Below are 13,065 nucleotides of genomic sequence, written 5' to 3'. Positions count from 1 at the left end.
GAGTTCATCATCGCTCGCTGCTTAGTTCCATCACACTGATTGATGGAAGGAAGTTATCGTGTGTGCAGAGAGTAGCTTCACAAATCTGGCTCAACAAGATGGATTTCTATGAAGATGAGCAGCACGAACTCAGATCTATTGACTCCACGATACGCTCCTTGCAAACTCTTTGCTTCAGAGGGGCCTGTTCGAACTGGTAGTCGGAGATTTGTTGGATAAAGCACTGACACTAACACTGATAAGGTCTTCAAGTTTAAAGTCAGTCTGTATCATTTTTGTCTCTGTGCTTTCTTTAGTTGTTTTTTCTTTACTCTCAATAGAGAAAGCTTCCTTCCGGTCCGTTGATTTTATATATGATATCTCATTGGTGTTAGGGTGAGAGAGAGTAACTGAGCGTATAGCAATCCGCAAGGAAAGACTAATGTTATATGATCAGAGAGAAGTGGCTCTATCATTTAAAAGCATGGTGTGATCAGCAAGAGATCATGGCATGGGCTTTCATATGAGACCAGTATTTTATTGGTATCACCTAAGAAACATTTAAATGACCATTATTTACAAGTTTAAAGTCTGAAACTGTAAAAGTGACCTGCAGTTGTTGGGCAGCAGAGTAACGACCGCCTGCAGGACGGCTGTCTGATCAACAATGTCCCTTACGGCGATTAATCCCAGCCACCGCTGATACAGAGCACTAGTTTATTCAAACTGTATTAATAGTGAACGTAGCGCATGTCCAAATTGCACCAAAATCAACATCGTGCTTCCTCTGGCCTTTAACAATACACTTGCCAAGTGTGACGGCCACCAGATGAACAGTCCTTAAGATATGCGAGCCACATACAGAAAAACATATCTGGAATTATCAAATGCACAGATGTTCTCATTTGCTGTACATTGCATGTGACTGTCATTTTGAAATAGGGAATTTGACAATCTAGAATTCAGCAGAAAGCAGAAAGGTCTCCACTCTCACCCTGTGTTTGCTACCCGAAGCTTCTGCAAATAATGAGTCTATATTCACACTGGCTCCAGCTCCGGCTCGTGGCTCTCATGAGGCATAACTAGTGCAAATCTCAGGGTTGTTGTTTTTATTTATTTATTTTTCAGTCCTGCTCATCTGCATAATGCGCTATGACACTTGCAATCAGGAAGGACGCATTTGCATAGGCTCGCATTTGAACTTCCCCCTGTTGACACGGTGGCAGCGATTGTTATCGGCCCAGCGTTTTGACAGCCTCGGGAAGCCAAGCCGTCTGAGTTGGTATTCATGAATGCCCAGGACAGCAGCCGGGCTAATGGGCGCCATGTTTACAGAGTTCAGATAGTCTCTCATTACTGTAGAACCAAAATACTCCGCTGTTAAATAAGACGGAGCAGGATGAGGGAGGTGGAAGACACATCACCGGGGGTAAGCGGTTTGGGGAGACAGGTGCCTGGTTTTGTTTTTTTCTCTGCTGCCACATGAGAGGCAAAGAGACGTGCAGAAAGAAAATTTAAGAAAGTTTAATTTATTTGACTATAAATTGATGCAAAGCTCTTATCGCCCTGTCTGATGATGAGAGATACTGAACTTGGAAAAATGCGACAACGTCAAAGCACAAACTGAAAGTTCCACCGCGCCCGTTAAAGAATAACACGCCGCACTCGTCCAGAGCCATTGGCTTACGGAGCAGCCGTTGTGAGGGAGCTCCATAAATCTTCATACGATATTGATGTGTCAATCTAGTCATTGGGTTTACTGTCAGCCCATCCAGGTGCTGTAAAGATTAGTGGGTCTGTTCGCTGTCGGCTGTGAGAGGATGCCCTTGAGTGAGCAAGCAGGAGGACATCCAAACACCCTCAGGGTATCTAAACTCCCCGAGCACATCTTGATCTATGTTTGCCGGAGAGACATTTATTATCTGCCTACATTGTTCTCCTCACATTAACATAGAGCGTAGGACTGTTGAATGTTTGCTGGGTCAGGATTGTATAACCCTGTTTCACTTTGCAGTACATGGATGAGACCTCAGATAACCCAGTTTCTTTCTCTGAGTTATTTTCCTGAAGTCATTCCCTGTTTGCTCTTTCCTGTGTTTGTCCCACAGATCTCCACACTACGCCTGCCCAGAGGTCATCAGGGTAAATCATTTTTTAACACATTTTTAAGATTGTTTCTGTTCCACTTGTTACTTTATTCATATGCCTCCATGTTATTTTGTTTAACTCTAATGCTCTGTCCGAACCCGCCGGAACTCCTTTGTCCTCAGGGAGAGAAGTATGACGGGAGGAAAGCAGACGTCTGGAGCTGTGGGGTCATTCTATTTGCCCTGTTGGTGGTGAGTGTCCGCTTGTTCCTCACTAACTGAAAGTGATTATGCCGGCGTTCTGTTTAAAGGTCTGCAGTGGAATGTGACATAGTCAGATTTTTACCATGAAGTGTTCCCAGCCCTTTGTAAATGTGTGTTTAGCCTTTTTAATGTGGCTCGGTCGGCGGTTCGATCCCAGTCTCCTCCATTCAGTGTGCTGAAGTGTCCTCGGGACACTTCAGCACACTGGCACAGTCAGCTCCTGCCGACTGTGCCACTAGTGTGTGATTGATATGTGAAAGAGAAAGTGCTGCACATAGATGCACTGTTTGAATAGCAAAGAACTGTAAAGATCTTTGAGTTGTCATCCAGACTAGAACAGCTCTTTATAATTACAGAAAAATGTCATTTTAACACCAGCTGTACTGAATCAATGGAGGAAAGTTAGTGCACTTAAAAAGCTAAAGTTAGAAAAACTTTAAGCATTTGTATACTGCCATCCAGTTTCTGGGTTTCCCCATTACCTGTTTACTCCTTATCCATAAAGCATGTGAATTGACGGAGCCAGGGATCAAACCACCGACCACCGTAATCTGAACACATATATGGAATTACCCCATAAAGTTGTTACCGTACAAATGTTGTGCCAAGGTCGCCTCAAGAAGACAAAACCAAAGAGGTTGAGTCCTCATACTGCATGCTCCATCAACTAATATGTAAATTTGTCATAACTTAATTCAAGCAATTTGATCAACAGTATGCTTCATCATTAAATTAATTCTATAAAAATGTGCTTGACACTTAACTTTAGCATAACTTAACCTCGTCAAAGCAACAAGGTGTCACCACAAAGTTAAGTTGAGTCAATAAATCATCTACTGTGTACTTCACTTCACTTGAGGAGAAGAGGAAAGATTTAACATGAAGTCATAAAAACACTGATCCATAGACACTCTGCAGAAACACCCTTGAAAACTGGTGGTAGACTAAAGTCAGCTTTAAGGCAGCTCCAGACTTTCCAAACCAACTTCACACAAGAAACCTAATAAAGTCAGTGGAATCTAATACTTTAAGTTTATGATGCCATTACACCCTTTTTTCAAATGATTTTATTTAAGTGAACAATTTCAGTTACAGTCGGACAGGACAGTCATGGTTCTGTTCACTGGCTGTTGACTCCAGGTTGACCTCAGTTCAATAAGAAGAAGGGGGGGGGGGGGGGGGTGTTCTTGAAGCCACCACAGAGCCTCAAGCATAAACCGAGGGCTCAGGGATTTAGGTCCAACATCTTGAACATTTAGAGGCTCTTACCTGAGAGATGTTGCAGAGACGCCCTCCAGCTGTATAATAATACACAACAAGAGGATCAGAGAATGGAATCATCTCTTTATTCATTATCCTGTATATCCACACACGGCGGCGGATCCGTAATCAGGTCCATTCTCCAGCTACATTACGGCCGTGGTTTTCCAGCCGTGCAGCCCCGGAGCTTTGTCTCATCAACAGCAGCTGTACTGGAGTTCCGACGCACTCCGGCTCCATGAATAATTCATCCAGCCAAACTGAAACAAGAGAGCACAAAATGAATACCAACGCTGACAGGGCAGCTCTCGGCCACAGGAGTTGTGTGTTTGTCTTTGTGTTTGCCTCTTTCTCCCTCACTCCGTCTCTTTCTGTCCTATATGTGTTTACTTTAGTTAAGGACAGTTCCCCCCTGTTGCATGAACCTGATGTTTCTTCCCCTCGTCTCCTGCCGCGGCCGCACCTCTCACTCCAAACAAAAAGTTTTTCCGCCGTCAGTGTTTGACGGCTGATGAATATTGTCTTATTCCTGTGTTGTCCCGCTGTCTGGCTGCTAGACAACCATTTGTCTGATTGTGGGAGGCACGAATACCCCCCATCAGTTAGACTGCGCTCCGATCATCCGTTACACAAGCCTACCGTCTTTTTGTCTCCTCTCTCTGCCTCTCTTCATTTCTCAGATTATCTTTCCGTCTTTCCTCTGTCTCTCCCCCCTCCATCTTGTCTTCTGGTGGGGGCTTGTCATTCATCAAACAGCCACATCTGTGAGCCGTCAGCTCGCTCTGATGAATGACTCAGACGAGAGAATGCTAAATGAACGAGGTAAATGAGAAAGCTGGGGTAATTATTAGAAAAGCCCCACTTTCTGTTTACCGCTGTTTATTATTTATTTTGCCGGCTGAGGGCAGAACGCTCTAATTGGAGAGTTGAACAAGTCGAGAATGCCTCTTCTTTAACTCCAGCAGATTTAAGACTCAAAATGTGGTTTTGTTTCTTCCACAGAGCCTTGTTAGTAATTCATATTCTTTTCTTTTCTCCCCTCAAACGAGTGAACTCTTACCTTTATACTCTGTTGGGTTCTTTTTTGTTCCTACACCTGCAGTACATCTTCTCCGTTTCCAATTTGTTTTTCCCTCTTCTCCCTCTCTCTGTTCTTGCCCTCGTCTCTCCAGGGTGCCCTGCCGTTTGATGATGACAACCTGAGGAATCTTCTGGAGAAGGTGAAGTTGGGAGTGTTTCACATGCCACACTTCATTCCGCCAGACTGTCAGAACCTGCTCCGCGGCATGATTGAAGTGGATGCTACCAAAAGACTAACGGTCAGTGAGACTGGACCATTCCGACTATGTTCATGTACTGACGTGTGTTTTTGGTTCCCGGCCGCTTTTCATGGTTTTAAAATGATTAATGTATGTGTGTGCGTGTGTGCGAGCTTGTACAGCTATTTTTGTGGGGACCAGTTTACGACCAATGGAGTGAGGACATTTTGGGAAAGTTAGGACCTTTTAGCCGGTCCTCACTTTGTGACCCCCCTTTAATGGACTGTTCGGGTTTAAGACTTGGTTTTAGGGTTAGGGTTAGAATTAGGGTTAGGGTTAGGCATTTGGTTTGGATGGTTATGGTTGGGGGATAGGGAAGGCATTATGTCAGTGAGCGTCCTCACTAAGATAACTGTACAAACGTGTGTTTGTGTGTGTATATATGTGTGTGTGTATATGTATGTGTGTCTGTACTCGCTTCAGTTTCCTCTTTCGGACATTTGGCTGTACCAACACTGACCTTGGGAGGACCAATAGACCTCATGGGGAATAAAACTCAATCCTAATGGGTCAAAACATCATTTCTGAGGTCCTGGTTAAGGTCAGGGTTTAGATGTGGACTGTGGTTAGGAAAAGGTTTGGGCATGAATTGGTTAATTTGGGAGATAAAGTTTTGGTTTGGCTGTCCACACGTATGGAAGTGAATGCAAGCTCCTAATAAGGATAGCTTCGCAAACCTGTGCGTGCGTGTGTGTTTGTGTATATGTGTGTTTACATGTAATGAGGCCTGAATTCTATCTGTACTGAATATTTTGTATTCATGGTCCCGAACCAGCCGGCTTCATTAACAATGTTGTAGAAGCAGCAAAACACATTTGGATGTTATTTCAGACAATATTCAGAACCCAGACATGTCAGGTTTGGGTTAACATAAGGAACTCGTTATTTTGCAAATTCACTGCAAGCTGGGAAAACTTGCAACACTTGAAGCTGAGAGCAAGATGCCATAGATACACTTTCAAACCAAAGTGGCTAATGCCAAGTCGACGCCGGCGGAAAGCCAACCACTGTCGCTTGGCCTGTTTCTCTCTCTCCCCTCCCTCGTTTCCCAAATGTGTTTTCCTCATCCTCCATTCCGTTCGGGTTCCTCCTCAAGTACGGGCTGTGAATTCAGCAGAGGACTGTTGCTTGTGTGCTCTCCCTCTGCACTCTTTAGCGCTCTCATCACAATGCCAGGCCCCTTCTGCACAGCAACTGATCACCTTGGCAAGGTGGCTGCAGAACTCAGAGATGTGAAGGGCAGAGAGTCAGGATAGGGAGGGAGGGAGAGAGGGGGAGGGAGATGGAAAAAGGGAAATGTAAATAATGAAAGTGCAGCCACAGAGCTCAGAAGTACAGACTTCACAGTAAGACGGAGCTGCCCTTTGTTCTTGTCCTGCTTTTCACATTCAAACAATGCACACGGATACTTGTAAGTTAGTGTAGCTGCACAGGCAAAAACTCTGGATATTGCAGGCATACTGTGTGCACACACCTCTCCAGGTATCTTTGTGGATCAATGCATATAACAAATTTATGTTCATGGACTGAAACATGTCTTTACACTTCCTGTAAGTGGAGGCTGCTGCTCCATTCCTCACAGCTTAGCTTATCTTTCACAGACTCTGCTCAGACTTGGTATTCACATCCGTCCTGAGAGATCCGATCACAAGTGTACAACGTTTAGTTTGTCTGTTCACAACCCGGGAATAAAATGTGACCATTTCTGATCAGATCTCATATCTATCAGCAAATTAACAGGACCAGTTGTGATCGGTTTTCCTCAGGATGGACGTTAATACCAGATCTGGACAGGGTCACGGTGTGTGAATTAATTAAACTTTAATAATAGGAATTTGAAAGACCCAACTGCAAGCTTGTTAGAAAGCTACAAAAAGGAAGAGATGCAGCGGTGCTAACAACCTGAAGGTAGAGCCTGTGTTGAAGCATCCGCCAAAGACCCCACCTCTTTGGTATGCTGTATGTACACTATATGCCTTATTTATTTTTTGTCTGTGCTGAGGACAGGTCACCCTGAGATCCCCTAGATATGTCCACCAGCCTCCAGCGCTGTCCTCCACAAAGCGCTACACACAGTCCGAGCTGCTGGGAGAGAACATGCTACCTGTCTGCTCCCCTCTCTCAGGCACGAGCGCCCCAAACTGAGCTCTGGGGATGTGCTCTGACCTTAAGGAAAGTCAAATCGTCCCATTAGATCGAGCATCGGTGGAGTTTAGCATTGCAGTCCCGGATGAAGACGGGTCCATTAAAGGGCGTCGTAGAGGAACATGTTCTTCTGCTCGTGGATTATTTATAATGATGTTGACAGAAGCTCACTGAATAAAATCAATAGGGTAATCAAACCATAACTACTCTCTGTATTTCAGTACGTCTATTGTCAGCGTCTGTTAATTGGATTTTGTTGAGTAGATGCACACACACACAAAGCCGAGGCCCCCGCAGAGTCTGAGAGGGAGGGCATGTGCCCGGGGTTTCAGGGGCTTAGCCGCGTAAAAAGCCTTTCTCTTCATTTCCTGTCTGTGTAGCCGGGGCCCCGGAGGCGCCGGGAACAACCACCTCAACAGTCGTCTCATCTCCGCCATTGAAATCAACACAGACACCCCTGGAAAGATCTTCTTCCTCCTGATCCCGGGCTAATGAAGAGGATTGGCTAGCTTATTATATTAAAGAGCGGCTCATCACAGACAGATGATAACCCCCCCACAGGCCCCGGCACAGATAAATTACTGAGGTTGCTGGAATGAAAATATAGGAAGCGTGCGTGTGTGTGTGTTTTGTGTGTGTCAAATGAAATTGACCTCATACACACGTAACTGCGGTTAATTTGGTCAAATGGAATGAAGCTCTTATTTCCATCACCGTGACCCTCCAGACTTTCATTTACCAATCTGGTTGCGTAGCGTCTCTGGATCGTTTTACTCCCCCCCCCCCCCGATGTGCAGACACTTCAGTGATCCCTCTGCCACAGCTCACTCACTGTCGCTGCCTTACAACCATACAACCGTGACCACGGAGGTAGAGAGCGGTATTTACAGAAAGTGAGGTTTTACATTATTTAAAGGCTGGAAGCTCTTTAGAACATTTTTGGTTTGCATGAAAAACAAACAATTAATTCTTCTTTTAAGCAGTTGCAGAAACTCCACTTACTGTTTGGCTTCTTTTCTATAGCAGGACTTCCTCTTTGTGTTACCTTTTTCATTTCTATGATTGGGTTTTGTTACTTTCTTATTAATTTGATATAACTATTGACGTTAGGCTATACCCGTGTTCTTTTTTGGGGGGATGTCGCGTTAATATAACAAATTCAAGTACTTAGATGTTGGAACACTTCCCCCGTTGTCCCACCCACTCTCATGTGTCTCTCTTTACCTAGGTAAACCGCAGCACAGTATGAATGAAACACAAACACATTCTGAGACTTCTATACATTTCAATGCTACAGTTAGATTTTTGCCTCACCCAGATAAATGCATACATGTACAGACACTCGTCAAACTCCTCCTCCGATCTCCTGCCGCAGCACCTCTCCGGTCTCCCTGAGTGAAAGCAGCCGGAATTGCTACTGTCACATTTAGAGACTGATTGATGTGATACTGCATTTCAAACCACATCACTTTCAAGCCTGCCTGTGATATCGGTCTCTTGCCTCCAGGCCTTCAATAAAAGTCACAGAGAGTAGGTCACCCACCGGCCTGTATCTGACAGTCAGGGTGTCTCTGTCGATACCGTGACCTCTGTGGAAGCAGACAGGATTCACCTACAGTGAGTCGCCCGCCCGTCTCTGTACCGACTTCACACGGAGGCATTTATCAGCGGTAAAGCGTAGAGGTCGATCCTCCGGGACGGCGCACACATCGAGGCGTTGCCTGGCGCGCACACTGAAGAACTGTGCCCTCTAAATAAGTGACGATAATTAGAGCTGCTCTGTGCATCTCGTGTGGCTCCACAGCAACAGCAGGAGCAAATTAAAAAAAGTCCCAACAGTGACATTGATCCTGTTTTCCTCTGTGGCCAGTTAGAGCACCGAGGAGTCATTCTAATAGACAGCTTCCCTCGTTGCTTGCTGTTTCTGTCTCTTTCGGTTTTTCCCTTCTTGAGGAAAAGGACCATGTCGACAGGTTCGCTGACTATTATAGTTAGGTCCTGAAGCTCTGCACCAATCAGGCCCCGGTTCCATTTTGCTGTATAAATCACTGAAACAGTTATTTTGTGTTTAATTATTGTATTTGCGTTAAGTTTTTATAAATAATGTGATATTGTCTCGTAAATTTGTAATTTTGTAGGTTTTGCACTTTTACAAACTCTAACAGTTATGTAAAAATGTTAACCCTGAATTTTTGCCTTAGCAATACAAAAAAGAAGCCATTCCGATTATATCCAGTATCTGTCCTGGCACCTGTACCTTTTAGAAATATTAATTTGGCCCTGGTAAAAAACACACAATACCTAACACGATGTTTACAAGGTGTGATGATAAGTCTGTTTGTAATATTAATGGAACCGGATATATTGGGCAACTTTAACGGTTTTCCCACACAAATCATGACCAGTATGAAGGAAACACAGGTTATCTCTGGTCATGGCTCCAAAGTGAGGGATCCTGTGTCGCACTGTTAGAAAGGTTCCAAACACGGCTGTTGTCATAGACCAAAATGAATGATGGTGTCCCAGCTACGACCTGCGTCTGCCAACCAGCCAATAGAAATGCTGCATGAAACGGCGCACCCCAACACTGTTAACCACTCCAGCTCATAAAGTCTGTCACCAGCTCTATTAGATTCATGTTGCACAGTGCTGCTCGCAATAAACTGGTAACCCTGCTGAAATCTCACAGTCTGTCGGTGCCTTTATAGCCGTGGAGAGTGAGAAAAGTGGGAGATTCCCTTCAGACCAGAGGGCTCGGCAGGGTCAACAGTGTGTGTGAGGTGGAGGGGGGGGATAATATCCTCTGTATAGAACTCGGTGCTATCTCGCTCTGTTTTTTCCCAGTTATATTTTCCCTGTTGGCAGTATTAATATTTGAAGAGCTCATTATTTACCTCCACTCTTCAATCCGGCTGTATTGTCCTGTTGCGTAAGCTCGAGGTCTTTTTTGCTGCACCGAGCGTTTCCACACACAGACTCTCTGAAGACGATGAAATGATTCATATGAAGTTTGTGGACTGACTGTGTGTTTTCTCATTTCTTTTACAGTTAGAGCAGATCCAGAAGCACACATGGTACATGTAAGTATTTTTGCCTTCTTTTTACACCCTTCCCTTCTTCTCCTCCTCCTCTTCCTCCTCGTCTTCCTCTTCCTCTCGTAGCCCATTCTGCAGGACTAACAGACCTGAGGGGAGCCACCACATGATAAACGACTTTCAGCTTGGGCGCTGTACATGAGAGTACCTTTGAGTGGGGCATGACTCCACTCTCGGGATGTGGGGGTAAATTGGTAGTGCATGAAAGAGGACGCGCCGCATATGGCAGGCTGAGCAGGGAGCAGGGGAGGAGGAGGAGGGGAGTACGAGCAGGGATGAAGGGGAGAGGGTGAACCCACCTAACCTCAGTGTTCCCACCATTTAACTTTCATAACATGGAGTGCGCCCCCCCCCCCCCCTTTTACAGCCAACATTAATCTTCTGAGGAAATTTGTAGCGCATGACATTGTATTTGATGTCCGAATCCATTCATGGGAGAGATTTACTTATATCCTCCCCCTAATTATCCCAGTATCAGCGTTCAGAAGTTGCAGCGGACCCATTTAAAAGTCCTTTAAAGACAAGAACTTAAAGGCCTCACCCTCCTCAGCCCCAAAAGAAAAACCACGAGTCACGGAGGCTGGAGTTTGTGAGTCCTGGGAGGAACGGAGTTATGGTTTCTGTCTGGTGCTGAACGATCATGCAAACAGGCAGCGAGACTGATAAAAGAAACACGAGCAGACAGGAAGAGATGAGCTTGGAGAGAAGAGTAATGTTGTGTAACTGAGGAAGATGCCCGACTCTCTCTCTCTCTCTCGCTCTCTCTCTCTCTCTCTCTCTCACTGGCTGAATGAATGAATGCATAAATTAATGAATGAATGAAAGAATGGAGATTTATTTGTTTTTGTGTGAGACAAATGCAGCTGCAGCTATTTCCCAGAAGCAACCAGCTAGCAGTTTGTGGTACTGTAACATGAGCGTCTCTCTATTCAGATCACACAAACCACAACTTCTAGTTTTACAAATTCAGATTGAGTCTTCCACTCCTGTTGTTTGTGTGATCGTTTGATTACTTTGTGTATTTCCTATTTATCAGAAAAATACATTTTGATTATGGCGCTTACATATGTTGCTAATACAATATCAATGTTTACATATTACTGTAGTTACATAGTAATGCTATTGAGACATAAACATATCGACTTAATGGGAATAAAATCTGAATTCTCCAATTCAGATTAATTAATTTATGGTTTATTTTGAGTGTAATCTTAAAGGTTAATGTGCTGTTTATCGGCTTAATCTAATTTAATTTCATAATATTGGTGTTCCATTTAAACGTAGCATCCGAACAGAGCTTTTACTAAACAGTTTTCACCAGGTTCTCTCATGAGCAGAGAACACACAAACACTCAGTGAGCAGTTTATTAGGAGGCTACAATTAAAATAAAATAGTTCTGAAATAAATTCACCTTCGTTAACATTATATTTATTTAGTTGAAGCTGCTGATTTACCTTTGCAGTCGTGTTGGTGGCTCTGGTTTGTTGTGAGGTTGGATTTTTATTGCATGTCGGACAGTTTCTATAAAACTTTGAACAAAACCGACCTCATAACTTTAATTACTGCAGGATTTATCACAGCGCGGCTGCAACAGGCTGCATTGTTTATCACAGGACTGGACTAAATAAACTGGCATCTGAATCATGTGTTAACTGGAGTGACGCTGAGGTCTTGTTTATACTTTCGGTTTTATATACCTGCAGTGAAACAGGGATTGGAGGTTTTACATTTTACTGGGCTCAATGGAGGATGAAAAATATATCCAGGGAAAGAAGGCAGAGGCAAAGCTGTGAATATATATATCACACTGCGTATATTGTATAAAAGTATGTCTGTATATTGATAAAAATGGAAGATGCAAACAGAAAAGGTTTGCCTCGTCTGCTCCATCAACACAGGAATGCAAAAGAAAGAAATAATAACGTGACTATAATCTTGTCTATGAGTGTCTAAAAAAGCGAATGATGCACGAAAGTTAAATATGTTTAACAAGCCAAGAGAAAAGAGAGGGAACTCAAAACTTAACAGCAATGACTCAGTCGTCTGTTTTCATCTTCGGGGGCGCGCCATGACCAGAGTTCATCCTCTGAAGTTAACATGCCAAGTGACTAAACCTGCGGAAAGTACGTGACTGTGAATGTTTAATTTTTATAATCTCAAACCGGGTCATAGTGAGGTCATCTGTTTCCTCAGATGACCGAGAGGCAAACAAGCACGGGAATAGTTCACATAGCGTCATTTATATGCAGAGTAAAATCCATAAGGTCTAATGAAAACATGAATCTGTTTATATGTAATGCTGTACAGTACCACAGACTTGCTGACGGATGACGATTTGACGAGTGACCATATTTGCCTTGTCATCTTTTGCGTCGCCAGAGCGGGGAAGAACGAGCCGGAGCCCGAGCAGCCGGTGCCCAGGAAGGTGACGATCCGCAGCCTGCCCTCCGCAGACGATGTGGACCCCGACGTCCTGGACAGCATGCACTCCCTGGGCTGCTTCAGGGACAAGAACAAACTCCTGAAAGACCTGCTGTCAGACGAGTGAGTGAAGGCCGGAAGCAAAACGGAGGGGTTGGGCAGAAAGAAAGAGGTTTAATGGAGAAGAACAGACAGTAGCCATGAAGCAGAAAGGGAAAGATACTGAAGTTTGTCTTGTTCAGGAGGAAAATAAATAAAAGCAGCTGGAGACGGGGGAGGAGAGGACAGGGTTGTGCTGTGGTTATATGAAAGGAGAGAATGGGACTTCAATGGAAGGACAACTGTGTGATGTCCATGTTGGCTGTGGCAATTTTTTTTTTACCTGGAATCCTATGAGGCCGTCATTGGAGACGTCCGAAGCCGAGGATCTTAGCTGTTATCACTCAGCGCTTACAGCACCCGCTCCTGGAAACATTCCCCCGAACCGATCCGTG

General features: G+C 44.4%; 1 protein-coding gene across 4 annotated transcripts in view; it reads left to right on the top strand.

The window, feature by feature from the left end:
• The window catches only part of LOC133955815 (serine/threonine-protein kinase BRSK2), a 165,050-nt gene that overhangs the window by 130,652 nt on the left and 21,333 nt on the right, over positions 1-13,065 (top strand). For all 4 annotated transcript variants that reach the window (XM_062390847.1, XM_062390845.1, XM_062390844.1 and 1 more), the window contains exons 6-10: positions 2,088-2,121; positions 2,250-2,318; positions 4,763-4,909; positions 10,103-10,134; positions 12,530-12,694. In XM_062390847.1, the coding sequence (XP_062246831.1) occupies positions 2,088-2,121; positions 2,250-2,318; positions 4,763-4,909; positions 10,103-10,134; positions 12,530-12,694 (447 nt within the window). The remainder of the gene's footprint in view (positions 1-2,087; positions 2,122-2,249; positions 2,319-4,762; positions 4,910-10,102; positions 10,135-12,529; positions 12,695-13,065) is intronic.

Source organism: Platichthys flesus, chromosome 6, assembly GCF_949316205.1.
Source record: "Platichthys flesus chromosome 6, fPlaFle2.1, whole genome shotgun sequence".
Lineage (NCBI taxonomy): Eukaryota > Metazoa > Chordata > Actinopteri > Pleuronectiformes > Pleuronectidae > Platichthys > Platichthys flesus.
The sequence above is the reverse complement of the archived record's forward strand: the minus strand, read 5'-3'. Positions and strand labels throughout refer to the sequence as shown.